Source organism: Xenopus laevis, chromosome 9_10S (assembly GCF_017654675.1).
Source record: "Xenopus laevis strain J_2021 chromosome 9_10S, Xenopus_laevis_v10.1, whole genome shotgun sequence".
NCBI lineage: Eukaryota > Metazoa > Chordata > Amphibia > Anura > Pipidae > Xenopus > Xenopus laevis.
Window position 1 is genome coordinate 35,510,567 of NC_054388.1, and position 27,900 is coordinate 35,538,466.

Genomic DNA, 27,900 nt, shown 5'->3' on the forward strand with positions numbered 1-27,900 from the left:
TTATTTAAAATGTCCATATATTTATTACAAATGTGTCCACTGGTCCAATTCTACAACAAATTAACCGTATAATTGTTATTATTTACAACATTTACGTCACCTAATTGGCTGCCATATTCAATAATCTATATAAATACAGTACTTCAATAAACAAAATAAGTGGAGTTTTTACATCTTGTAAATTTTTCACAAAAAAAAAAAAAAAGACAATGGAACCACTTTGTTTTCTTGTGTAGCAGGTCAAATGAATCAATCCACTACTTTCATAGCTTAGTAGTTCATACCCTTGCAACACTCGTCTGTATGTCGGCTTTTAAAAACAAATGACAGGCAGTCAATTCCATTCATAAAAAATTCACATTAAAAATAAAGCATTCTCAAGAGCTTTTAATATGTTGTAGGCTCTGCAAAAGTGCAAAATACACCCAAAAATAGAGCCTTTATCTTCCATTTATTCTTTTTAAAAGGAAACCGTTGCCAAGCACTACATATTTATCTTTAAGCTTCCCCTTTAATAGTTTCTTTACACAGTTATCTACTGCTAATTTAGGGATGGGAAAGTTTCATTCTTAAAGATGCTGTTAACTACATTTGCAATCAACCCCTTACACGCTCCTGCTGTTGATGAGATGCTGGGAGTTATAGATCAACATCTCCAAGTGGATCTCAAAAGTGAAGATGCTAGGATTTGTAGAGCAACATCCTAAAAGGCTGCCAGTGGACAAAGAGCGATTTGGTGACAATATCCAAAATAACCTGTTTACGGCCAGCTTTAACGAGTCTTGATCAACTCCCAGCATCCCCATCCCAGTTTAGATATCCAACCATTAGACCAAATCTGGACGATCTGATCTCCAACAATTAGATAATACAACAGACCTACAGATACACTTTGGAAAAGGACCAACACCCAATGTGTTCATCTAACGGGATTTTTAAAACCTTTGTAGCTGATTTTCTAACAGCAAGCCATCCTGAGGGTTAATAAGCTGCTGCGTTGGACTGAAGAGGAGGGTAGCCTTTATCTGCCAGTGTACAGACATCTTTGCCTGCCTATTAAGAGCTCAAATGACAACATTAATAAATGAAAGATAAAGCTTCATTATAAGGTATAGTTTTCTTCTTCTTAACTCCCAATATTCTACGAGTGGTTTAATGACAATTAAAAATGAAATATTAAAAAAAAAAAATATTTCTCCTTCAAAGCAGAAAAAAAATAAGCAGTTAAAACTGTACAACCATCTTCCACGGGTAAAAAAAATAGAGTTAGCAAGTCATTTACATATCTCTCAAAAGTTTAAAAAAAAATATCTGAGTCCATCATATGTGGGTTTGGACGAATAGCAAACCCTACACAAAACATTCAGCCACATACTGAACATAATCCAAGCTCTAATTTGCATACTGAAATTAAGGGGTGGGGTGTGTGCTTCATCTGTGATTAAAAACGTGTTGCCTTCATTGGCCCAGAGTTGAAAGTTACATGAAATTAGGATTTTGGCGAAGCACTAACGAAGTCACCCAATTCCTGAAGTGCTGGGGACACGGGTGGATCCCAAACTGAATTCTGGATTTGGTGCAGAGTTGAAAACAAAAAATTCTACTTGGATTTCCTTCGTTTGGCCTGGGCGGGACTGGCTCCAGAGTCTGCAACACAAAAAATACAGGAATAAGTGTTTTATAATATTTTCACAACCAGAGAGAGTAGTGCCCCCATTACTGACAAATAACAACTAGACCAGTAAAATCAAACTATGCATTTTACTCATTCGAATTGAGCATTGGAAATAAACATTATTATATGCTAAAGAAACATTTTATCTGTTGACCCAACCTCTAAAAGTCTCATTTAGCTTATTGGGAAACTTGGGACAAAAGGCCCTTTAATGTGAATGAAAAAGGATACACATAATTAACCCTTTTTCATTATAATACCATTATAGGGCAATGGTACCAACAATGCTGTTCTGCAGCAGAAAACATCCCATCCACCTGATGTAATGTTATTAATGCTAGTGCCACACAGGGGCTGAGATGAGTCTGCTGAAACACAAAAACCAGCCTTTATGCTGACATTAGTCTCTTCTGCCTGCACCCAGAGCTGTTGTTTCTACTTGAGTGCAGGCACACGCGGCTGATTTTGGAGCGAGAATGCAAAGTCTTGCTATTTTTTGCCGAAATCAGCTGTGTGTGCCTGCACTCAAGTAGAAACAACAGCTCTGGGTGCAGGCAGAAGAGACTTATGTCAGCATAAAGGCTGATTTTTATATTTCAGCAGACTCATCTCAGCACCTATGTGGCATTAGTCTTAATGGAAATCTCTGTGGCTGGTGTCAAGACCTCTATTATCTCTTCACCTTTGTAAATTCATCCGCAGGCATATTCAAGCATCAGTGCAGTAAAGATGATGGCACACAAAGAGATTAGTTGCCTATGAGATTAGTAGGGACTTTTAGGGTAAGGACACACTGGACAATTTGTCGCCAACGTTTTAAAAAAGTAAATCGCGGCGACAAGACGATCGTCTTTTTTGAACAGACGATTCACAGCGACTATTGGCACAGAGCGATTTGTATCCCATTACTCTGTGCGGTACGTGCTCCACCCAAACCGGAAACGGTTTGTGCTTCCCGCTGTAACCTGGCGTCCTTACGTGCTTGCGTTCTTGCGTCATTGCGTTCGCATTGTAATTTGAATACAATTGCTGCTACTTATCTGTATGTGTGTGCGTGTCTAGGAGATTTCAGTGCTTTTCTAAGTACATGCTATTTCTGATAAATCGCTCGGAAAACGGTCTCAGTGCGTTTTGGAGCTACAGGCGATTCACAAACGCGCTGTGGGCACAGGAGCTGGCGTCTTTCATTTGGTTTTGTTCAGAGACAAAACGAGCGATATGTCGACCACGATTTGCTTTTTAAAAACTTTGGCGACAAATCGTCCAGTGTGTCCTTACCCTTAGGGCAGAGGCACACAAAGCTACTGGGGGAGACAAATTGCTTTTTCGGACGACTAATCTCCCCGAACTGCCTCCTCGCCGGCTAGAATCTAAATCTCCGTCGGGATGATACTCAAAGCACTTCATTTTCCAAAGTAGCCCGAAGTATCCTCGTGAGGTGACTTCGGAAAACGAAGCACTCCAAGTGCCTCCCCGCCTGCGATTTAGATTCTAGCCAGCGGGGAGGCAGTTTGGAGAGATTAGTTGCCCAAAAAAACAACAAAGCTGTTTTGATCAATTTTGTGGCTTTAAAAAGTGATACAGACTTGTGTTGTGCAAGTGGATAAAAAGCCAAACTTCACCCAACACTAACTGCCCATCTCTCAACCCGGCCCAGACCTGGCAGGCCGCCATGTTTTATCGAACCGACCAGCTCATCTCTGATGTCGCCAGAGGGTGCAAGGCAAGCATTCGCAAGTATATAAATAAGCCGAAGGCAAGCAGAGGAATTAGCACCAGGCTAATGTTGTGGGTACGATGGCCATGGGGCAGAGTTTGGCCAAGCCAACCACCCGCCCACTAAAGATGTGTTTTGCTGGCTCCAACCTACAAAACCCCAGGGGCTTCAGGCTGGTTACACAGCTGTAATGCAGCTAGCAGTCTTGCTGATAATATATCCTCAGTTCATAGATGTACTATTGAGGCAGGGGGGTCTGCATTTACAACTTTACAGGGCATATTTACTAAAACTCGACTTTTTCTCACTTTATTTAAAGAAGTAAAATCAACCAAACTCCCAAACCCAAATGCCCTTAATTTACCAATAAGTATTCCTGATAAAATCTGTGGGAGAAAAAGCCACAACAAAATCGTGAGGTAATTCGAATTTCAAATTGTCAATCAGCAAACTCAGATAATTGCACGAAAACAAGCACAAACTGCCCAAAACTATAGACAATTATAAAGGTAAAAAAATGTTCCAATTGTTAAAGAGACCATCTGAAATTGACTTCTACATGATTTTTCCAGGCTTTAGCTGGAGTATTTTCAAATTATTAGCAGCTTATGAGCATAATAAATCACAAGTTTTTTTACCCCTCTAAAAATTTAGATTTTTTCTATTGATACCCAATGGAAACACATATGGCAAAGCAAAGTGTAATGATGGCTGGCATTTAAAATGATAATCATTACACTGCGGCTACCTCAATCTTACTGCTAACTTTGCCTTCTGCTCCAGGGGACGATGGGAGCTGTAGTCCAACAACAACATAAGAGAAACAGACTGAAGATCTCTGTTCTCTTAGTCATTATACCAGACATGTGTTTACTCTGGAACCTACCTGCATGTGGCACTTGTGTACAGTGTAAAAGTACTGCACTCACCTTTCGCAGAGGCGGTGCCTGGACGGGCTGAACGCTTGCGTTGTCCAGTCTCCGACACCTCTTGGGGCTCCTCCATCTTGGAGTTTCTCCGGCTCAAAGGTTTTGTTCGCTCTGTTATTTCACTATGGTTCGTGGTTCAAAAAAGCAACAGAAATTTGAGGGAACGAGCAGAACTAGAAGAAAGAGAGCAGGCCAACACAGGGCACAATCCAGACATACATTCTATCACTGAATTACTTGGGAATAGACATATGTAAACAAATGGTTGCATGCTGGGGTCCTCTAGTGACCAAATAGAGGTATAGCCTCATTACTTCCAAAAAAAAAAAAAAAAATCCCACATGCATGCTATTAAGATATAAAGTATAATTTTATTGAATAATTTTAAAATATCAAACAACCAACAGATTCAACAGTCATCGCATGCATGCTGCTGATTCTGTGTAACAATGATTAATTGAGGCTTGTTCCAAAGAATAATAGCTTGTTCCAAATAGCAGCAATGTGGAGTTCAATTAGTGAGGTCATTATGTAAGGGGAAAAAGGAAAGCAGCAAATGTTGTGAATGCTGCACATGCCATAGTACAGTGTGAAAACAGTGAAACATGGTGGCACAAGCATCATCATATGGGGGATGTGTCTCATACTATGGTGTTGGGCCTATTTATCACATATCACATACCAGGGATCATGGATCAGTTTCAATACATCAAAATACTTGAAAAGGGCATGTTGCCTTATGCAGAAGATAAAATTCCCTTGAAATGGGCGTTTTAACAAGACCCCGAACACACCAGTAAATGAATAACACACATTTGATATATTTTTCTTCATGTTTTCATTTGGAATAGAATGTGCAATGTACGATTTTTAGGGTAGTACAGCAACAACAGCAATATCCTTGTAAACTGATGGTAAAATGAAATGTGGCTTACCTTTCTGGGATATCCTGGGGATGGACCTCTGCAAGACAGAGAGAAAAATCTATTAATCCTTGAAGTTTGTCGATCTAAAGGCCTAGAAAATATGGGAGTGACTACTGCTATATGGAAGTGACCAAAAAAGAAAAAAAAAAAAAACACAATGGCTGAGAGAAAAGAAATATGAGTCTGACATGGGCTGTTTTAAACAGCCTATACAGACAGATGACAAAAACAAATCAATAGATAAAAACTAAGGTGTGCTTTGGATGAATACAGGAGTATATTGTCAGTGTAAATATATTGTACCATAGGAGTTAGAGAGAAAGGTATATTATACTGAACAGACATAAGGACATTAATAGCAAATACTTAAAAAAAAAAATCACCAGATTTTTCTGGAGCTATCTCCTTGTTGCTTGCAGGTTGTTCCTCTTGTCTCACACTATTGGAGGAGACTTTTGAACATGCAAAAAATGTTGAAAAGAATCAGAACATGTACTGGGCCTGTGGTACAAAAAAAATAACCGAGAACTAATATAACAATGCTTTTTTTGCTGCCCAAACTAGGGTTAACAGTGGGTTGGACATCTCTACAAAATGGACAATAAAAACAGCCTTTGATAGAAATGTGACAACATCAGTTTGATACTACATACCTATTTCATGTGTGTTTTCTGCTGAAATATTATCCAAGGTGCTGTCATTTCTCTCTGGCACAGTGTTGCCTACATTCCTCAACTCCCCATGGGTTGATAAAGCAGCAGATGGAGCAGGCAGCCCTTCTACAGGACTGGTATTTGTGGGACACAAAGAGTCAGAAGAGGAGATTGCAGTAGTGACCTCTGGATCAGAATCAGCCAAGTTAGCCAATGGGGGAGTTTTGTCTCCCTCTTCAAGTTCTTTGTTTGTTTCCAAACTGTCTTCTCCTGTGCCACCTAACACATTCTTATTCACCTTTGTGAATAGGATTTGCTCAGTCTGATCCACCTTGGGCTGACCCTTAGATGATGCTAAAGAGTTCTTTATGCTATAACAAGAAGCCATGGGCTGTGATGGTATAGAAGGGCATTCTTCAGATGCTACACCCAATTGAGAACTCTGTCTAAAAGGTGTTGATGAAAGAACAACAGATGGAGACTGTGCAGGATGTGCAGTGGTCTGAGGAGGAGTAACTAGGACTGCTCGAGTTGTATGCATACTGGAAACAGTACTAGAAGGTGAAGTTGAAGAAGGTGGTCCAGCAGATAACTGAATATTCTGTGGAATATGTAAAGCCCCCACAACTGCCACAGACTGAGGAGCCATGTTTGAATTGGATGCCACTGTGGAAACTGGCAAGTTCCCTTGCTGTGATGCCTTCATGACTTGTATGATTGAAGGAGAATTGAAGAAAACTGGGGTGATAAACTGAGGGCACACAGTCGACTGAGAAGCCTGCTGCTGTCCTTCGGACACAATAACTTTGTTGCCCATGTTCTGCACATTCACCACAGTTGGCAACAATGATTGCTGCTGCAGGTGGGAAGTCATAGGGTCAGTTGTGGTAGAAGAAGTTGTGATGGGGTTTGAAGTGACAAAAACAGTTATCTGGCTCTGAGACACTGAACTGGAAACAGAGGTCTGACCAGCTGGTTGTTTCACTGCAGAAGATGGAAGGTTCAGAGACACATTTGTACTGGGTTCTATGGTATCTGTTCTAGGTTGAGCTGCATGTGGTCCCGTGTGTAAAAGCAAATTAGGTGTGGCTACAACTTCATTACTACTACTTGTATCTTCTGGTACAGGAGAAATGTCAGCAATTTTGGGATCATCTGAAAGCAGCTGTAAAGGAGGCGATTCAGTTACAGGTACTACAGAAGACTTGATGGTAAGATTGGGAGCAGCTGAATGATCCAACAATTGATTCAACGATGTTGGTGCATCTCTCATTGCTGGTGATACCATAGTCTTGATCTCTTCTGCAGAGGGAGGTTTACAGGCATCCATGAGCTGGAGTTCTTTTCTGGCCATCTCTTCAGAAGATGTCTTCAGTTCTTGCTGGGCCATAGCTTTAAGTTCTGCCTCGGTTTGCTCTTTAAAGGCAACTTGCATTGCCTGGTTGTCTGTCTCCTGCATCACTGCCGAGCTATCTTTATTCTCTTCAGTTATATTGCTTATGGCTGGAAGAGAAACCGGTGGATATGAACCAACTGGAGGTCCAGGGACTAGGGACTGCATGGAAGTTTGAGCCTGCATTGCGTTTCTTTGGGGGATTCCAGGGTTTTGTTGTGGCCCAAGCACAAACTTGTTGGCCTTTAAGTTCTGCCTGCCTGGGCTAGGGGTCGTTTTACGACTAGAAGCAGGGCTTGATCGCCTGCTGTTGCTAGGGCTTGCTCGTTTATTTCCACTACTGCCTGTCTGTTTCCCTGCCACAATGTCCATCTTGTGTGATGGGACAAAACCAGTTGGGTTGTTTACAGTCAGTCCAGGAGGAGCTTGTCCAATGGCCTTCAAGGTTGTTGGATTCAACCCTTGTTGATCAAAACCTCTGTTTAGTGTAGGCCTGGGAGGCAATGGAATATTTATCTGAGGAGGGAAGAGGCCTGCAATGGAGGCATTTAGTCTTTCTGGAGACAGGCTAATCTCAGAAGGCTCTGTACTTGGAGGACGATTATTTGGAGTTTGAGGGTAGTAAGGTCTCGGGCTTGCTCTGTTTGGAGTCTTTGGTCTTGATGTTTGTGACGGAGTTTGCACACTCGGAAAGTGGTGTCCATGAGGTCCAGGCATAGAGTTGACATGCTGCTGTTGCTGCTGGGGATTGGCCCCTTGAGATAAAGTCATAGAAGAAAGATTTCCGGATTTGTTCCCAGGCATCATCAGCTGATTCTGGGAAAGAAGCATTTGAGGTGCCATGTTGTTCTGCTGTCCAGTAACTGCTGCCTGATCTGGAATATCTGCTAAAGAAGATGTTGCAGGCACCTCACCAAGTGGTGACCCTGACTGATTTCCACTGTCTGAGAATCCCATCTTCCTTCCATTATTTCCCAAAGAAACATTAGGCGCCATAGGCATCCTCTGCTTGTCTGGAGAAGGTGGAATTGAGCCAGAACCATGCACATTCACCATAACTGGCATATTGCCACCAGGCTGCATGGGCATCCTCTGAGCTTCAGAATTTAAAGATGGTCGGCGGTTAAAGTCTCCTTGTTGCCCTGGAAGCCTCACAGACTTTTGGTCATGTTGTTGCATCATCAGCATCATCATCATTTGCTGAGGAGGAGTTGGTTGTTGCGCCTGCCCTCCCAGACCTTGTGGCTGTTGCCCCAACTGTTGCATTAACTGAGAAGGGATCTGCTGTAAGGATCTTTGCTCTACTGGCTGAGGTGGGAATGCTACAAAAATAAAAACAGATATATATATTTTATACATTATAAACATTAGTCACTCTTCTATAACTGTAGGACTATCCAGGGCAGCAGATAAGCACTCAATCCAAATCATTCACACCTTCAGGCTGAGTCCTTAGTACATAACTAGGTTACAAATTTATAGAAACAGTGGTCACCACACAGTCACCCGGCTATTGTACCCAGGCCACAAATAAGCACTCCAAATCTAACCCTAACTGGCCTTCAGGATACACCCCCTTGACTAATAACGTTACAGATATATAGAAACACTGGTGCAACAGTCACCCTGCTATAGTTCCAGAACCAATTTCAGAACATTTTACACAGGGAACAATGTACCTTCATATGTAAATTATAAGAATGAGTTCTGTGACCATATAAAAGGCACACAGCTGGAAGCTGCCTTATACAGGGAGCTCGGAGTATCACTCATGTATTATACGGGATAATGTACCCCCTACTGTAAATTATAAGGATATTAGAAGTCACCGAGGAGTTCTATGACCATATAAAGGCACAAGGCTGCAGGCAGAGTTATACAGGGAACTCTGAGTATCAGTCATGTATTATAAGGGATAATGTACCCCCTACTGTAATTGATAAGGATATTAGAAGTCATTGGGGGGTTCTGTGACCATATGAAAGCACAAGACTGTACGCTGAGTTATACAGGGACCTCTGAGTATCACTCACATACTATAGGAAACATTTCCCCTTGCTCTGCTTATTCTAGCAAACCTACTTCTCTACCCACAAAGTTTTTACGGTGCACACAAAATAGTTTTTTTCACTCACTGCCACAAATAAAAAAAAAAATTGATGGATAAGGCTACAGTTTATTATTTCCAAGATTTCTTTCATAAAAACCAAACTCTCAAACTCCAAAAGTTAAAAAAAACTGTTGTGTTTATAAGGAATTATGGGTACAGCAGCCAGAAGCAGAAAAGGGAGCCTTATTTACTTATACAGGTATGGGACCAGTTATCCAGAAGGCTCAGGACCTGTGGTCTTCCGGATAACGGATTTATACATAATTTGGATCTTCATACTTATTAGAAAATAATTTAAAAGTTACATAGGCTGATTTTGCTTCCAATAAGGATTAATTATATCTCAGTTTGGATCAAGAACCATTTTAAAGGAGAAAAAGCCAATTTTTAAAAAATTATTATTTGGATAAAATGGGAGAAGGCTATAAGTGCTTTTTGGATAATGGGTTTCCGGATAACAGATCCCATACCCGTATTGTTATGCTCTGTCTTTAAATCAATATTCCCCCAAAACAGTCGAGTCCTGTGGCTCAGCTCAATAATTTCAGTTCAGTTTGTCACAGTACAAAAAATCTGCCACAAATAGCATTTGATTTAGAATGTAAATTGAATTCCTTTTTATGCCCACTAATCCTTAAGAATATTAAGTCACTGACTGGATAAGAAGATGCCCTCTCTGTACACTGCTAGGTTAAGTTTGTTTATTTCCACCAAAGCTGGTCATACACTAATATGCTTGTTTGGTGGATCTTTGCCTGATTTTGCCACCCACATACTGGCCCAAATAAGGCTGATCCAACCAGTTGGCTTCCAGGTGGTATTTTTTTAACCTGCTCAAGAGATATCTGGATTATTTATGGATCAATATTGGTCAGACATGCCGCTGGAGTGCCCCCATACATCATCCCTTTCTATAAGTAATAGAAGGAGAAAAGGAAAGCAAACCCTAAAAGGTGCACCTCCCCATCGTTGGATCCGATGACTCAAAGAACCAATTGAAACTTAACTTTTATTGATATTAAAATAAAAACCATGAGTCCAGAAAAAATTAAAATGATTGTTAAAAACAGGGGGATAAACGGACTGTAATTAAGTTGCACAATATATACAAGCCGTGAGGTGGAGATTAGACCAATCATAAGGTCTTGGGATAACCACGGGGCATAGATGGGGGTTAGTAACCAATTTTCTGGAAAGCAATGGGTAAAAACCCGATCCTCATAGGTTCCCTTCCTTGATTCACCATCCACCCCTTCACCCTCAGTTTAACCCTCCCAGTTCCTTGGAAGGGGAACAAAGTGAACGCTGTACCAAAAAAAAAAAAAAAATCGTATGAACACCAATAAGGGTGACAAGACCCATACAAATGGACTCTCTCTGCAGCACACTTCGCAGCCGTCAAAATTTAACCCTCAAACACCCCCCCCAATTCTATCAGGGAGATGTGCAGGTACAAGTGAATACTCCCAAATTCTACCCCAGCAAGGCTCCGTTGATCTCCCTCCCCTTCACCCACAGAGCGTCCCTCCCGGTATCGCCGTGGATCAAGGCCTGTAGCAAGCCGTATAAGTTTGCACCCCCTGCCTAACCAGTCTAAAAAGCGCCTGACGCGCGTTTCACCCGCTCGCAGCAGGCTTTGTCAGCAAAGATAAAAAACTGTTACCTAAATATATCCATTTAGAACAGTTTACAGGGTCTGCGAACCCCCCCCCTTCCCAGAGCTGCTTCAGAAGGTGAAAAATAACACTTTACACTTCATTATTAGAAAAACGGTAGAAAATAGAAAGTCATTGGAAAAAGATGTTATTTCTGGTGATCTATTTGAAAACAACTAGTTGTTTGAAGGTGAACAACCCCTTCAAGCCTCACTATAGAAATTGTTTGTTTAAATGCATTACATTTATCATTTTTGGAAATACTGAATCTTTTACAAACAGTTCAGCTGGATAACAAACTGTAGCCAAACCCTAATTTGTATTTTCAGAAAATACATTTCATTAGTTCTCGCAAAGAAAAAATTGCAGTTGTCCAGAGCTTTCAAGGCACATGATTTATGGGGATTGGATTCAGTTCAGCCAAATCCAAATAATACAGGAACTGCTAGAATGCCACCAAATACCAAACCAAATCCGGAGTTTGTTGAAACCTGGCAGCCATTCTATAAATTAAGAATGGATCTGAACAAGGTATCGGCAACTACAGCAGACATAGAAAGTGTGCCACTAGGGATTTCTAAATGTGTTCACACAATCCCTATTAAAGTTCAAAAGAGCTGCAAGAGTCACATCTGAATAATTGGGCTGCTGTGGCTCTGAAAATAGTGATCTTTGCAAAACGAAATGTCATCCCTAATTACTGTATAATCTTAAAATCCTCTGATATTAATTTAGAGGCTTTGGCATGTGGCAAACAACCTGCCTATTATAAGTAGCCATTTGAATCTAAAATGCGTCTAAAAATGTGTTGTTATTAAATGGAATGATAATGAACACTTGGGGAGTTATGACAAAAAGGTTCTCACCCGCTGGCCTGTTAGGAAATTCAGAGAGTTTCTGTGTGGTCTCCACAGTGCTTCCTTGTTCCCCTCCTATCCCCAAAGGGTCAGGGTCTTCCATGCGGGTTTCAGCGGCACTGAGGGGGGAAAAAAAAAAAAAGACATATGAAAACGTTACAAAGCTTGATCCAGTAGGGCTCCTATAATAAGTGAATTGCACAAATTCTATACTAGGAGGAATCAGGTTTTGCCACAGCAACAACATAGTCTCTACTGAAAATGGGAGTACATGGTAAGGAAAATAACATGGCAAATCTTGTGCAGCCAAAAAGCAGCAATCTATATAAAGAGAAAATAAAGAGAATTTGTCCTCATGAATAGGGTATTATTGTACTGAAGAAAGATAAAGAGTCACTGGACTCGAGATCGAATACCAAATCCTGCACAAAAAATTTGCCTGAAGAATTGTCAATGTTTTGTACGGTGCTTTACATGACTTTAAGGATTAGGCTTCTGTTTGGAAAAAGTAATAGGATTTGTCCAAATCCTGAATTTAGTGCATCCCTACTGAATACATTTTTAATGCATCTCACCCACCTAATTTGTTCCTCAGTCGGCTGGTTCTTCTTCTTCCTTGGTGGCTTCTTCTTCTTGGGTTTGGCAGGACTGCTGTTGTTCTGCTTACTGTTAACCCCAAAGTGCCCAGCGGAGATATCACTCTGCAGCAAATTCACCAGTAAAGGACTGGTCAGGGTTACATCCTTATTAATAGGAAATGATGTGTTCTGGCCACACCCCATCTGATTTCCATTGCCCCCTTGGCCAAATGGAGAGCTGAAAGGTAGTCCATGGCCCGGAAAATGCTGTCCTGAACCCCCTGCCATGCTTTGCATGTGCTGTGATGCCATGTTAGCAGTTGTTGGCATAGAAAGATCTGGAAGCAGGGAGTTTAGATCACTGCCAGGCTGTGTTGCACTGTCTCCATGTGTTTGCTGCAAGTGCTGCCCTGGAACTGGGGCTCGAAGTCCCTGTCCTTGCATATTCACCCCTTGGGAAATGTTATTTACAGACCCCTGTTGAGAAACCTGTCCAGGAAACTGCACCATGGCATTCTGTAGCCCAGCATTTGCTCCCCTAATAATCTGATTGGGCCCACCCATAACCACTGCTTGGCTCTGTGCACTGAATGCTTGGTTATTTCCCTGTATAATCTGCTCCATCATGCTCTGACCCTGGGGCGTCATTATCTGGTTGTGGGACTGTAGCATCTGTTTGGGTGGAGTCATGCGCTGAGTTGTTTGCCCAATATTTTGGCCCGGAGATGTGACCATCATCTGTCCCTGGGGCATGAGCTGATTCCGAGAAAGTACCAGCTGCTGAGCCTGTGTGTTTAGCGGGGCCTGCCCCTGAAGGTTTACTATCTGGCCTTGGGAAGAGATGATTTGCTGTTGCATGCTGAGAAGATGTGACTGATTGGCTTGCTGGTTTTGTCCATGCAGACCAGCCATGTTTACCTGGTTCACTCCGCTGCTGCCAGCCTGCTGGTTATTCAGGTTGCTGTGAATTCCCATCAGGTTGTTTTGCATTACATTTGGACCACCATGTGACACCTGCATCTGACTGTGTGTGGATCCATTCACTGAGCCCCCTGCTGAACATGGATAAAATGCAGAACAACTATTTATGTATTTATACATCTACAAACACATACAACACATTTTTTTTTCTAGAAGGAAAACAAGTTTATAGTTTTACTAAAAACCCAGCTATGTGTCTGCCATTATATTTCTTGCCACTAGAGGGTGCAACTACACAATGCTTTTGATTTTAGTACTCCCTGTGCTATGGGCTATTATATGTGTTCAGGGAATATGGACAAGTGCCATTCAGACCAATCATAAAAACAGCCACTATCTCAATTGCCACAGGGCTATTGTTCTTTTGGTCACATACATTAGCCTCATGGGAAATAAAAGTTAAGCGCATTGGGCACATTTTATTTCTGGGCCTTAGTCATAATCCATCAGTGGCAGAACTAAATAAGCCCTGTTATCCACAGACAGCTACTTGGAAAATGATTCTGGTCTGGTAAGCCTCAAGGCTTGTGACCATAACCTCCAGGTAATATTGTGTACCTGTTGTTTGTCCACTTGCACTGCCTTGTTGCTGCAGTACTGCTCCGTTAGAAGGTGATCCTGCTGTGCTAGGTGGAGTTTGACCTTGCAGAAAATTAGCATTTCCTTGGCCTGCTTGAAAACCTGCGAGGAGGCGTTTGGTAACCCCTATAATAAAAAAAAATGAAAGAAGGTAAAAAATATTAAAGATATTGTAGTTAAAATGTGCTACTCCTACATTTACAACACTGATGCCTGGAGAGCATAGTGACGAATTGAGTCATGGGCTAAAAATAAACTATAAAAATAAATAATTATGAGATATACATTTTTAGATGCAATGCTATTCTGACCAACAGGTGGTGCGCCTGAACTATGGTATTTTCACTACTACAGATTCTAGTTCATGGAGAATATTCAGTTGCCAGAATACATCGCCTCCATCCCTCACTGGAGTTCTGGTCATGATAGATCACAAATGCTGTGACTTTCATTACATTCCTCCCACAGTATTTAAGAAGCACTTACCTGTATGAATAGCTTGTGGCCCCTGATTTTGTTGTGGTGCATGCTGCATCATGAAGCCCCCTGTAGCAATTCCCTGTGTTATTATTCCCCCACGGCTGGGTGAGCTGATTGGCTGCTGCTGGAAACCTTGCGGCAGAGGTGTGGCCTGCCCTGAGCGTGGTCCCACAGCCTGTTGCTGCACTTGGTTCACAGTAGGTGAAGAGGCCGGAGGGCTCTGCTGAAAGGATGAAGATGGAGATGAAGCAGGAGACTTACTAGTAAGATGAGGCTGCTGCAGAGGTGTGGGGACCCTAGATGGCCCCCCTTGCATAGACTTTATTGGTGTGCCACTGAACTGGTTTTGGTTGGCCATTGAAGGGAAACTGGTGTGTGTCTGGGTGGCTTGCTGACTTCCAAATGGATATGGAGGTGGGGGATGGGATGGCGTTTGCACCGTGGCTAATGAAGGTCTTTGAGGGAACTGCTGTTGCTGAACTGGACCTGTGTTCATTGGAGATTTCTTCCATCCATGGTTTACTGTCCCAATGCCTGCTTGGGCAGGAGGAGGCTGCAGAGCCCCTGAGGCAAGCTGGTTCCAGCCAGGGGGTACTGGAACTTGCGATGGGCCAGAAAAGGACTGCCGCATCCCTCGGGAGATCTGTGCATGTTGGGGAAGCCGCGTGTGCTGTTGGAACTGTTGGAAGTTGGCCAGATTCATGGGTCTGCTGCCAACCACATTCTGCATGGGATGGACCTGGGGACCCAGGGAACCAGATGGGTGATTTGACTGCTGAACATTCAAGCCGGACACGTGAGGATCAATTGTATCTGCTGGGGGAAAGATAGAACAATACAGCAGGGAAAATAAGTATTAAAAACATCAAAAGTTTTTCTCAGTAAATATATTTCTAATGGGGCTATTGACATGAAATTTACACCAGATGTCTGCAACAACTCGGGTAATCCACACATACAAAGAACTCTAAACAAATAAGTGCATAAATTAAGTTATGTGTAGTAAAGTGGAATGGAACAGGGTATAATATTGAACACATGAAGAAAAGGAGGTGCAAAAAGGCATGGGAAGCAGGGAAACCTGCTGAAATCTGTCTGAAAGCAATCCTGTGCAAAATAATATCAGCTGTTTAGGCCTAAAAATGTTTCTCATTACCAAGGTGTCGCACAAGAAGCGTCTCGTGATGGGTAAAAGCTCTCTCAAGACCTCTGCAACCTTATTGTACCAAAAACATACTGATGGCATTGGTTACAGACGTACAGTAATTCTAAGCTTCTAAATGTTCCAGTGAGCACCATTGGGGCCATAATCCGGAAGTGTAAAGAACATCATTTCACCCTAAACCGGCCACAACCAGGTTCTCCTTACAAGATTTTTGACAGAGCAGTCAAAAGAATATTCAGAAAAGTTGTCCAAGAGCCAAGGATCACTTGCGGAGAACTTCAGAAGTTAGCAGGAGAATTGCAACTCGCATCATTGTCCCAAATGTTCTAAAATTTAGAGGTTATGGGGGATGTTACTTTACAATATCTTGCAAACCAAAAGATGCCTACCTCTTGGCCTAGTTATAATTATGCCACTAGTCCCTCCATCTTTAAACCACCCAAAACAGTCTGGGTCCATTCCTGCAAACTCCACATAAACCATTCTCAGGCTATTTACCCACCATGATAATATTGGCTTTAAGATTTTGTTTCTAAACTTCAACTCTTATGGGAAATGCTTCAACATTTTGGTCCAAATTGTATTAACAGGATTCAACTCGTTTACCAGTAACCCACTGCGTTGACACTATATACAGACTACCTCCTATTATTTTAGGACAATTACCAAATTCACTGCCTGCCGTGCTAAAAGTTCTACAGAAATTCAGTGCATACTCTGGACTGACTATAAAAAAGGATTAATCAGTAGTACTCCCTTTTCAGCACACAGCTACACAAGGGCTCAAATGAGTCACTAAATTTGTAAGTACCTTGTAAGTACCTTGAAATATTAATTACAGCTGACCTAAGTAAATCTATTGAGGATAATACTGTTCCCATTACAGGCCAATTTTGGAATACAACTGCTGTCTTGTCCAGACTTTCTCTAACACTGTGGAGGGAAAGTGTCTGTGTTTAAGATGATTTATTTCCCTAAATGTTTATATTAACTACACTCCACTATGGGTCCCCAATGATATATTTCATATATATATTTCATATATTCTCATTCCCTTCCTATGGGCCAACAAATCCCCTTGCTTTTCATAGAGTTTACTTACACCTCCAATAGCTATAGAAGGTCTTGCCCATGCACATCTATAGCATTACTTCCTAGCTAGCCAAATTGACCATGTTCATAGTTGGGTCATGAGGCCGATCTGAGTGTTTGTCTATTATCCCTCAGAGACTGTGCCAACAGTAAATTAGAAGATTAGAATGTCTGCCAAGTAATAATGACAACACATACAGAGCCTGGGCTGCAAGATTTCTGGCCACCCTTTTCCAGAAGCTCCCCATACCTACCACCCCAGAAAAAGTCTCACCATAAGAACCTCACAGATTTTTTTCTACTGGCTATTATGCTAGATATCAATTTACTCGAGCCTTTACAGATACATTTATTTTTTGCTAACTATATTAGAAACATTTTTATTTTACGCAGTCTATCAATTTACCAAATTTTAATTTTACACTGAACTGTTCTTTAGCAATGAGCAATGGGAGGAGGTAACAGACTCTTTGTTCAGGAACCCAATATCTGTCCATAATAGAATGATTCAATTCATGCTCCTCCTTCATATTTATATTTTATTACCCCTACGCCTCCTTCCTCCAATTGGCTTGGGAACGGCCACCACTACAAGCTTACTAGAAATAAGTAATCGGACATTTGAAGAAAAACTCTCTTTACTGCTGAAGTATGTTTATTAGGTTTGGTTGAGGACTTATTTCTGCTGGACTCTCCTGCTCTACGATAGTTATCAGGAATTAGATGGAAACTACAGTGCTTTCAGTTGTACTCTGTGTTAACCTAGATAATAAATCTCTTCCCTATGTCGGACTAAAGGTGGCCATACACGGGCCGATAAAAGCTGCCGACAAACCGAGTCGGCAGCTTATTGGCCCGTGTATGGGGGCCACCCGACGGGCTTCCCCGATCGAGATCTGGCCGAAAGTCGGCCAGATATCTATCGGATAGGACTAAAAATCCCGTCAGATTGCGGCCGCATCTGTTCATTGATGCAGTCCCGCGATCCGACCACCCGTTCCCGTTTGTTAGGATCTGAACGTTGGGTCCTAGGGCCCACGATCGGATCAGCCCAATATTGCCCACCTCGAGGTGGGCATAGAGAGAGATCCGCTCGTTTGGCGACATCGCCAAATGAGCGTATATGTATGGCCACCTTAACATAAATTGCTCCGGGTTGCCCGGCTAAATTTGAGAGGATATGGTCCACTTGGTTACATTCACCAATCAAATACTATTGAGACTTCGTAAGTAATCGCAAATCTTCTCCTTTATGTATAATCTTACACTGGTTAAGTATCTACAGTCTTGGCAGTGCGGATATAGCTGCTTGTTACACCTGTATATGCCACAACTGTGTAGTGTGCTCCATCACAGAACTAAGTCATCATAAAAGATGCAGTGCAATTATCCCTGTCTGAATTAATCTCAAGATCACTGGAATACAGTTGATTTCACCACCCTATAGCAGGTGTGTACCTTCCCCAGTGGAGAAGATCCAGTGGCTGCCAACTGGGAGATGCAGATTATTTTTGCAATGGATGGAGCAAACTCTACCAGATATGGAAAATTTAAACTTTCTCTTGTTCCAAGGCTTTTTGGCCTACATTAAATAAGTTTTAACCTACTAAGGTATGCATCTTCACGAGGGTTTCTATCCCTGCACTATGTTTACCTTGTTGTGAGGGGGGCCTGGATGTTCTTGGTTGAAGTTCAGTGCATCCACCAGGAGTCATCACAGCAGAAGAGACATGAGCACCTTGAGACATCATGGCGACCGCAGGGCTGCTCATCCTGATGATGCCTAGGCAAAGAGGAGAAGATTTAAATGAATCACAAGTTAACCCCTTATGGCACACAAACACATTGAGAACATGCAAACGCCTTGAAGCAGTGCCCAAGTTGTAATCAAACCCAGGTCCAGAACACTACAAGGCAACAATACATGCAGTGTGCCAACCCCTTGCTGATGCTGAACAATGGCGAGCAGTTCTACCATAAACAGTGGACAAACAACAGCTACAGACCACCTGGTTCTAGAACCAGAATTTTCAACTTCAGTCCTCCTGCTGCTTAAGAACCCTGTCAAGGGCTTGGGTAGCTCGGTCTGAATGCATGGATAAATCAGTTCCAACTAGCGCACGTTTAAGTATAAAGCTGATCCCAGCATATATAAACATATATAAATCTAACCAAAAAAACGACTAAGTGTTGAGCCAAGGAAAGGGGCCTGAACTCAAAAAAATTGGAAGGCCTCTCACTTACCCGTTCCGCCCTGCATTGCAAAATTGCCATCAATTCTCATAGCAGTGTTTGCTGCCACTGGACCATTCATTCGCACCTGTCCCTGATTGTGGGGCAAAGCTAGGTTTATTGCACCTTCCCCTATGGAAAATAAGATACATGTATAAGAATCCTGGCTTTTGTGTGTATAAGAAGCACTAAGCCTGGGTGCAGTTTTACAGTCCACATAACAACAGATGCCCATATACTGAAGGAAATCCACATTCACAGGTCTTGAACAAAATTATGAATTTGATGCAAAGGTTTTGCATTATGGTACTATAGCAGCGTACACTCATATGTATGAATACAAATATACAGAGAAGGAAAATTCTCTGCACACAATCAAAGGAAAAATACAAATGACTAAATATAAAATTATGGGAAGCAGCAATTAAGGATATACCTTCAATTTGGACAGACAGAATTCCTAAGTCTCGTAGTTGCTGGTTGTTACCCTGAGCAAGGAGGCGCAAACGCTCAGCAGCTTCCCGAGGTATGTTAAATGTTACCCTAACACTGTTCCACGGCTCCACCTTCTGAAGTCTCAACTGATCGGACTCTGCAGAGGGATGACAAGCAATCTCAATGAGTTGGTTTGCATGATAAAGACTAGCAAAGCAAACCCTTGCAGATTATGTATGCCCCCCCCCATATAAACTGATTGCTATACCCATGCTAACAAGGTTCGGCACATTATTCAAAATGTGGTTTAGTTTTTTCTGGAAGTCAGCATCTCCAATATCTCCTTTGAAAGCCAAGAAAATTGTAGAGTCTGCCTGTTCTAATCTGAGCTCATCTTCTATTCCGGAGTCATTGTCTCCATCTTGCAGTTGTGCAGGGGAGACTAGAGGACTCTCTCCTGGATCAGGAAGGTAGTGGGAGGCCATGACTGGGCGTCTTCCAACTCTGCGTCAATGACACTCTGTGGAGGAATCAGAAAATATAGCATTGTCACGGCTTATGTTTATTTTAAAAAAGGTACCAAATAAAGCTTTGAGTTAAGGATTTGCAATTTGGTTACCAATAATGTTCAAAGCTCCCTTTTCCTACGTTTCTACACCTTCTGATTTTGTCAGATGAATGGCAGAGGTAGGCATCCATCTTCAAAATGGTTCTACTACCAGGATCTCCAAATTGTTAGCCTGTTGAGAAAATGATACATGACACAGAGACTTAGACATGAAGAAAACGCTTACCCTTTTCTTTGGTGATTACCGAGAAAGTGTATGGATGGAGAATTGCTAGCGTTTTGCTGCCTGCTGAGCTGAAAATCACATGGGTATTGCCGGAAGTGACTGAACATTTGCTAATAAGCATTACACTACTTGGCCAATAGGGATAGGCCACATAGGCAACACAAGCATGAAAACTTTCCTGGGATGGCAAATGAGGGCTGTGATTGCCTATTTGGTAGGTCTTATGTAGAGAGAGAGAGAGAGAGCGAGAGAGAAAACCCAGTTTTTATTTTTACACAGAACTGTACTTTTAAGCCTCAAGCTATAGTTTGGGTGCACAAAACATCCCTTCTGTGCATAAGAGTGGGTGTTGATAAGTTTTGGATGTTGATGGGATGCTGGTAGTTGCAGGCCCAGATTCATGGGAAGGCCACAAGAGCCTCGGCAGAGTGCTGCCCAGCCACATCTAAATTGGGGTCAAAGCACTGGGGATGTGCAGGAGACTTCATTTATTTTTTGAATTTCCTTCTCACCAATCCCCAGTGCACCGTACTCTATATGAGTCGTGATGAGCCTGTGACAGGGGCATAGCGGCACCTGATAATTCAATCCAGGCTGTGGTACTTGGTATTTACAGGTTACCTATTCCTGATAAAACTTGTATACCCCCTTGTTCAACATAAGTCCAATCAATGAATAGGGCTGTGCTAAACATACGGTACTTTTTTTTTTATACAGAACAATTCTTTGAAGATAACTAAATATAATTATTGACTAAACAGCCTTGTGCCTATAGCTCTACCTATAGTCCTTTACTACTACTTTACAGACTTTAATATTCTTATTCTCACAAACAAAACACCAAATATCGTCATCCTGGATCTTTTAGATTTATAATGAGCCTACATTTTCAGAAGCCTTCTTTGTTTGCATACTTGTATTGGTGTGAGTGGGCGTTGCCATATTACGGCACGACATCCATAAATGCTAATGAAACTTTCTCAAGCAGCTAAGTCAAATCGATAGGACAAATTTCCACCAAAGATGGGACTAGTACCTGTTTCACTTAAAACACTACCTTTTTTTTCAATAGATTAAGCCAAATAGCCAAAGTTTCAAATACTCAGTAGGCCAACTTATTGTAAAGTGATCTTGTGCAGGCTGGGAGTCATATTAATTACCTGGAAGGCTGCATGCAAGACCCCCCCAATTAGCTAGCACTGACCATTCACAGGCTGAGAGATATTTCAACAAATGACACACAGGAGATTTTGTCCTCACAAGTGCTCATCACAAGTGCCCTTGTTGGTGCACACTGTACAGTTGCAGGGGGACTAGCACTGCTTCATGTGAGTCAGCCAGGGTGCCTTCCATTTATTAACACAAGGAGGCCCATTAATCTGTGGTCGAAATTCGAATCCTTGTAAATTTTTTTATATTCTAATATATTCAATATTTGGACTGGGAGGTTAAGAAAAAAATTGAATGTCTAATATTTGATCGAATAGTTCCGACCCATAAATTCATTTTGTATTCGATTCATACGAATAGTTTTTCTCCCGAAAAAAAAAAACTTGAATGTCATGAAGGCTATAAACATTTCTAAAAAGCTCAACCTACCTCTGCCATTGACTTGTAAATTAACTTGGCAGGTTTTAGCAATTTATTCAAATTAGGACTGATTCCATGGTTGAGGTGTCATAAATCTCACATTACATTTGATTGTGTGAATTTTGACATTCGAAAATTCTAATTTGGAATTTACTATTCGACCCTTGATAAATATTTTGACCTTCTAAAAGATGACAGTGGCGGTCAAAACACATCCTGTGCCATAAACCGTAGGTGAGTGACGCTCCATTTACTCTGACATGCTGGGTTGGGGAACTTGGGGGGGAGCAGTGCAAACGATTGAGCACAAAGGAGGGACATGCAGCTTCAGAAAATGGACGGTAAAGCTGATCATACACCTAAAGATCTGCTCATTTGGAGAGGTCACCAAATGAGTGGATCTTTGCCCAATTGCCCAAGTCCTGGGCCAAACTGAGCTGATCCAATTGTTTGGAGGCAACAATCAGATCATAATATGGGCCCACAGAAGCCTGGGCAGGCCACCAAAGTCAAATAACACCATGTCATTGGGGTGATGATGACCCATATTACAGACCTTATTTCATGTTCCCATTTAGCACAGAGAAATGAGGTTTACTAAACCTAGGCCTGGATTATTAACTCCTTGAAGACATATAGTTTTAGCTAAACAAGGAAAAGAGGTGCCTACTGCCCTATAGGCAATAATTGGTCCCTGTAAAGAAGGAAGGTGAATTTGTGGGCTCTTCTATACCTGCTAACAAAAAGAGAAGTCGATGGCGGAGCTCTCCCCACTCCTTCCACTCTCCCACGTCCTCCGCAGCTATCGCGGGATCCCGGCAACACTCAGCCGAGCATTCACATACAAACAACCAAATTACCGCTGGCAGCGCTGGAAAACGTATCCACGGGAGACGGTAGGATAATATCAATATCTGGCTTTATTTAAACATACATTGTGGTATCATAGTAGTGGGAGTGCCAAAAAACTAACGCGTATCGTGCCCCACACTGGGCACTTCTTCAGAGTTCTTCTATACCTGCCAATTCTGTTCTTTGGATCTAGAAACATCACTATTTACTTACAAAACACGAACAAGTTATGGAGCATTTTTTAAAGGACCAGTAACATCAAAAACATTTTTTTAATAAATGAGTTAGTATACATTGAAAAATAAACACAAACACAAATTAAACTTTTAAATTTCAAAGCCTTTATTAAAAAATAACTTACTGAAACTCCACTTCCGCTCTTCTTGAGAAAAAGCGACAGGGCAACCATCCATTCTGCAGCAGTTGATTCCTCCTCCCTGGCTATCTCTCCTGGCCGCTCTGCCAGCAAGATGGGGCAGCACTTATAAGCGATGCACGTGTCGTATCTTCCAGCCCACGTCACCATTGCCTGCCATTTGCTCCCCACTTCCCAGCATTGCTCCTACGTCTCTCCCTGAAATGTTTTATTCTTCCCGCACTGCCCCATCTCCCTCCTCCTGTGCTGCACAGCAGCTTGGACACCGAATCCGATTTTTACGAGAAGATCGAAGTGAGCTGCACCCAGGACTGTAACTGGTCCATTTTAGGGATATTGTGCAGCCCCCCCTCAAACAATTCACACACCACTGGATTATTTTTTTTCCGCTCCTATTTGCCTCCTGCTTAACTTTGCATTGAAGTCGGACAAGTCCAGCAAAAGACTTTGGAGGAAAGCAAAACTCACCTTGCACCTTCTTGCCTTGCTGCTAGACAAGCCCGGCTCCACGAGAGAACCGCAGTCATGACCTGCACCTGCCGCCCTGACATTTTCTCTTCTGCCCGCAGAGGCTGCTGAGTCCTTGTTGCAAACTGCCCGATTTGCCTTCTTCTTCCCACACTGCCTACACTGCTCCAGTGGGGCAGCGCAGTGCTGGGGCTGGGGGTGCGGGAAGAAAATGAAAGTTGAAAGCGCATTAGTTTAACTGCGCTGTATTGAACTCGAGAGCTATGTTGTGCCACAGAGGGAACTTTTTTTTCTCTGCACTTTCTGACAAAACATCTTGACAAACACCATCCCACAAAACCCGTTCTGTGCCGGTGCAAGCAGAAACAGCACGTCGGCTAAATGTGGATGCAAACTGAAACAGCACGGGGCACAACATAGCGCTCAAGTTCAATACAGCGCAGTTACACTAATGGGCAAATTTTCTTCCCTCACCCCCCTCACTGCGCTGCCCCGCCAGAGCAGTGTAAGCAGAGTGGGAAGTAGAAGGCAGATCGGGCAGTTTGCTGGGAAGTGGGGAGCAAATGGCAGGCAATGGCAACGTGGGCTGGAGCATACGACACGTGCATCGCTTAGAAGTGCTGCCCCATCTTGCTGGCAGAGCAGAGCGGCCAGGAGAGATAACCAGGGAGGAGGAATCAACTGCTGCAGAATGGATGGTCGCCCTGTCCCTTTTTCTCAAGAAGAGCGGAAATGGAGTTTCAATATAAGTTAAGGGGCTGTGTAGGTGACATGTTTGCGCTCCATGTGCTATTGCTATTATAAGATGACTTTTCAAATTCCTATTTGTCTAGAACAGACAGCACAGGTAGGAACTCATTATCTCTTTATTGGGGGGGGGAGCAGCAATAAGTAATGCCTTCCATACCAATGAGTTTCATTAGTGCTCCATGTACAAAGCTGTTAAATATACCACCACCACAAAAAAATGACACTTTTTGTAAACTGCAATAATTTATTCAGCTTAGTCATTTTGGTAATGGCACTTTCCTTACCTCAGCCCTGCTGCATTCAGCAATTCCCCCATACCTCTGTGTCTATTCATCCCATGAGCACACCCTACAAAATAAAGGCACAGATGAGAGACCGGAGTCATTTTGTTCCCATGACCTGTACAGCCTTTACCCGACTCACATCATCATTCCATGTTGCTAACCTTTTATAAACAGTCAAATTGTGAGGATGTATACCAGGGGTCCCCAACCTTTGTCACCCATGAGCAACATTCATATGTAAAAAGAGTTGGAGAGCAAAACAAGCATGAAAAATGTTCCTGGGGGTGTCAAATAAGGGCTGTGATTGGCTATTGGTAGCCCCTATGTGGACTCTCAGTCTACAGGAGCTTCTGTTTGGCAGTACACCTGGTTTTTCTTCAACTAAAACTTGCCTCCAAGCCTGGAATTCAAAAATAAGCACCTGCTCTGAGGCCACTGAGAGCAATATCCAAGGGGTTGAGGAGGAACATGTTGCTCACGGGCTACTGGTTGGGGATCACTGAAGTATACACTCCATCTTTACTACCCAGCCACCCTCAGCCTTGGCATTGCCCAGATGTAATGTACATAGTAGCAGGTTTTTCAATAATATAAAGCATCCTACTTTGTAGAAACTTTTGATTGCTTTAGCACTTTTATATGTAGTTCATACTTGAGCTTTGTCTTCAAATTCTTACAAATTGGTGTTTACAGTTTACTGAATGCAACCTATAAGGCATGCGACCTGTGGCTAATGTACAACAGCTAGCATTCAGCTGTTAAGAGTATGCCGGTATTTGTAGTTAAAAAAGGCCAACCCCTTAAAATGAAAATAAAATTCTGGACCTACATATATCATGGCTTATCAAGCATCTAAAGCATCCAGTTAAACATCACAGAAGACTGCATATCGTATAGCCGATTCTAAAGCACAGCTACATGACAACTCAATTTAACTGAAGCTTTAAGCAGACAGGCAAATGAATGTTAATACTTTTTCCGTGTAATTTTAACTCTATGGTTTCCTGCTAACTTCAGAGTACACCCGGGTCAGAATCAAACGGAGGGCTCAGCACTGTAAGGTGACAATGATCGCTACTTAGCCAACGTGTTACCCTTTCCTTGTTGGTGTGGGTTACACCAGGGCTTGTCCCACATATACCAAAGTCTTCCATCAGACTGGCTGTGCCCATCCCACAGGGGGTGCCTTCCATTAAACACAGGAAGGAGGGGAATAACCTTATTCTGAACTTTCTTCACTAGTATTCCTCGTTGACCAGTACTATGGGGGGGGGGGGGCTACAGCCACTCCCATCAAATTTGGGGTACAGCCCATTAAACAGGGGTGTCTCCCGTGTGACAATAGTGGGGAGTCTTCCAGCAGTCCATTCATTCTGTGCTTCCACACACACAGCAACCCCAGCCTTCAGTTTGAGGAGACCCTTCAGGGCAGACTATTCCCTCCACTAGTGGGGGCCCCTTAGGACAGCACATTCAATTAGTGGCTCCCCCTCAGTACAGCCCCTTCCCCTCAGATGCTGCCCATTCCCTCACACACTAGGTCACCAGTTGAGGACAAGCCATTCCTTCATACTGGGTCGCCCCTTCTCTCAGGAAAGCCATTAGTAGCAGAGCAGCTCATTCCCCACGCGGTACCGCCACACGCTCCAACTCATTAAAGAGACAGTTTTTCGCACTAACTCCATTTACATCATTCTTGCATTTCCTCCAGGCCCTGTAGGCTTTCCCCGCCCCGGTAACCGCGTACTTACCCCTTGCCGGTTCCCTGTACCTCCTCTTCTCCCACCACTCTCAAACGTTTCAGGCCCCGGGAGGAGGCGGAGACGCTTCAGCTTGGCTGTGAGAAACCCATCTGGCTATGCCGATTGGTTGCGACAAAACCACGTGACCACCTCTTACCTCAAGGATGGGCAAACACAGTTCCGCGCCAACCGAGGCCTTGGAATGGTGACCACGTGAATGAGCAAAGGGCGGGGCTAAAGGGCATCACAGCGGCTTTGAATGCGCAAATGCAAACCCCACGGATCGTGTTGATTGTTTTTGTTACTATTACACCGCCCCCAGTGGCCATAGCTTAGTGACACCGCCATATTTATTAGGCAACAACTTTAGGAGTTTCAGTAAACAAGATTCCGAACAAGACACTGCAGCTTAAGGGCTGTAACAGTTGGGAGAGGATGATCTTGACCTTTAATAAGGTAAAACAGCCTTTAAAGGAGAACTAAACCCTAAAAATGAATGTGGCTAAAAATGCCTAACGTTTCAGCTTGTCAATAGCAGCAATGATCCAGGACTTCAAACTTGTCACAGGGGTCACCATCTTGGAAAGTGTCTGTGACACTCACATGCTCAGTGGGCTCTGAGCAGCTGTTGAGAAGCTAAGCTTAGGGCTCGTCACTAATTATCCAGCAGAAAATGAGGTTGGTCTGTAATATAAGCTGATGCTACAGGGCTGATTATTAACCCTTTAAGTGCCAGCAGAATTTCACATTTTGGTTACGCGAAATGCCAGCCGTTTTTGAAACATTTTGTGCTCTCTCACTTTAGGGGCATTTTCTGAGGGGAAACCTATAGTTTACCTAGGAAAACTATACATTGTTTTTTTCGGTAGAAACTGAGCTTTCTAAATCTGCCTGAGTTTTCATGTATTTCCACCTGTGCAAAAAAATTTATAGTGCTAAATACCAAAAAAAAAAGAAAAATTACCATTTTTCATCGTATATCAATTTATACCAGAAAAATATTTCATTTTACGGATGAAAATCCAACTGATTTGGAAAGCCTTATGTCTCTCGAACGTGCCAATACCAGATATGTATAGTTTTAGGGAGATTTAGGACTTCTGTACCTCAAAAACTCCCGGCAGTATATTGCCGAATTTTGAAAGCACTAAGGCAGAAAACGGCATGCTTTAGATTCCAAGGCAAAAACTCCTGAAACCGTAGGTTTACCCCAGAAAACCATACATTTTTGAAAAGTACACATTCTGCCGATTACAAAATGGGTAACTATGTCTCTCTACTCCCAACTACCAAACATAAAAGCTTGTCTGAACATAGCGGTTTTTCAAAAAAAAATTCAAAATTCTGAAAAATCATTTCAAAGGTTTTATTTTGCTGCTCCGCATATCCCAAACTATATTAGGTACCAAGAAAAAGCACCTGAAATATGATTGCCAGGGGTCCACTGAACAGTTTGATACCCATTATGCATAGGTTTACCAAAGTATCTGGCATTTAGAGACACCAATATGAAGTTAGCACATCCAAATTGATCAGGACTTTACTTCAGCTACTGAGAAATCAACACATTGACTGCATTTTTTGTGG

General features: G+C 42.5%; 1 protein-coding gene across 9 annotated transcripts; it reads right to left on the bottom strand.

The window, feature by feature from the left end:
• ncoa6.S (nuclear receptor coactivator 6 S homeolog) lies at nt 1–26,520 on the bottom strand. Of its 9 annotated transcripts, none has more exons than XM_018242185.2 (16): nt 26,323–26,520; nt 24,572–24,635; nt 20,077–20,197; nt 19,726–19,977; nt 19,459–19,614; nt 19,035–19,154; nt 18,445–18,573; nt 14,540–15,346; nt 14,033–14,179; nt 12,495–13,545; nt 11,925–12,034; nt 5,901–8,615; nt 5,631–5,699; nt 5,257–5,284; nt 4,322–4,443; nt 1–1,647 (listed from the first exon to the last, which is right to left on the bottom strand). In XM_018242185.2, the coding sequence occupies exons 4-16, from the start codon at nt 19,940–19,942 to the stop codon at nt 1,601–1,603; spliced, it is 5,718 nt and encodes a 1,905-aa protein (XP_018097674.1). In that variant the 5' UTR covers nt 19,943–19,977; nt 20,077–20,197; nt 24,572–24,635; nt 26,323–26,520; the 3' UTR covers nt 1–1,600. The 9 variants fall into 9 exon arrangements, 8 of the variants coding, with proteins under 8 accessions (XP_018097674.1, XP_018097670.1, XP_018097669.1 ...); XM_018242181.2 differs by having other exon boundaries at nt 12,495–13,548; nt 26,323–26,519; XM_018242180.2 differs by having other exon boundaries at nt 14,540–15,349; nt 26,323–26,518.
• Nucleotides 26,521–27,900: the final 1,380 nt, after the last annotated feature.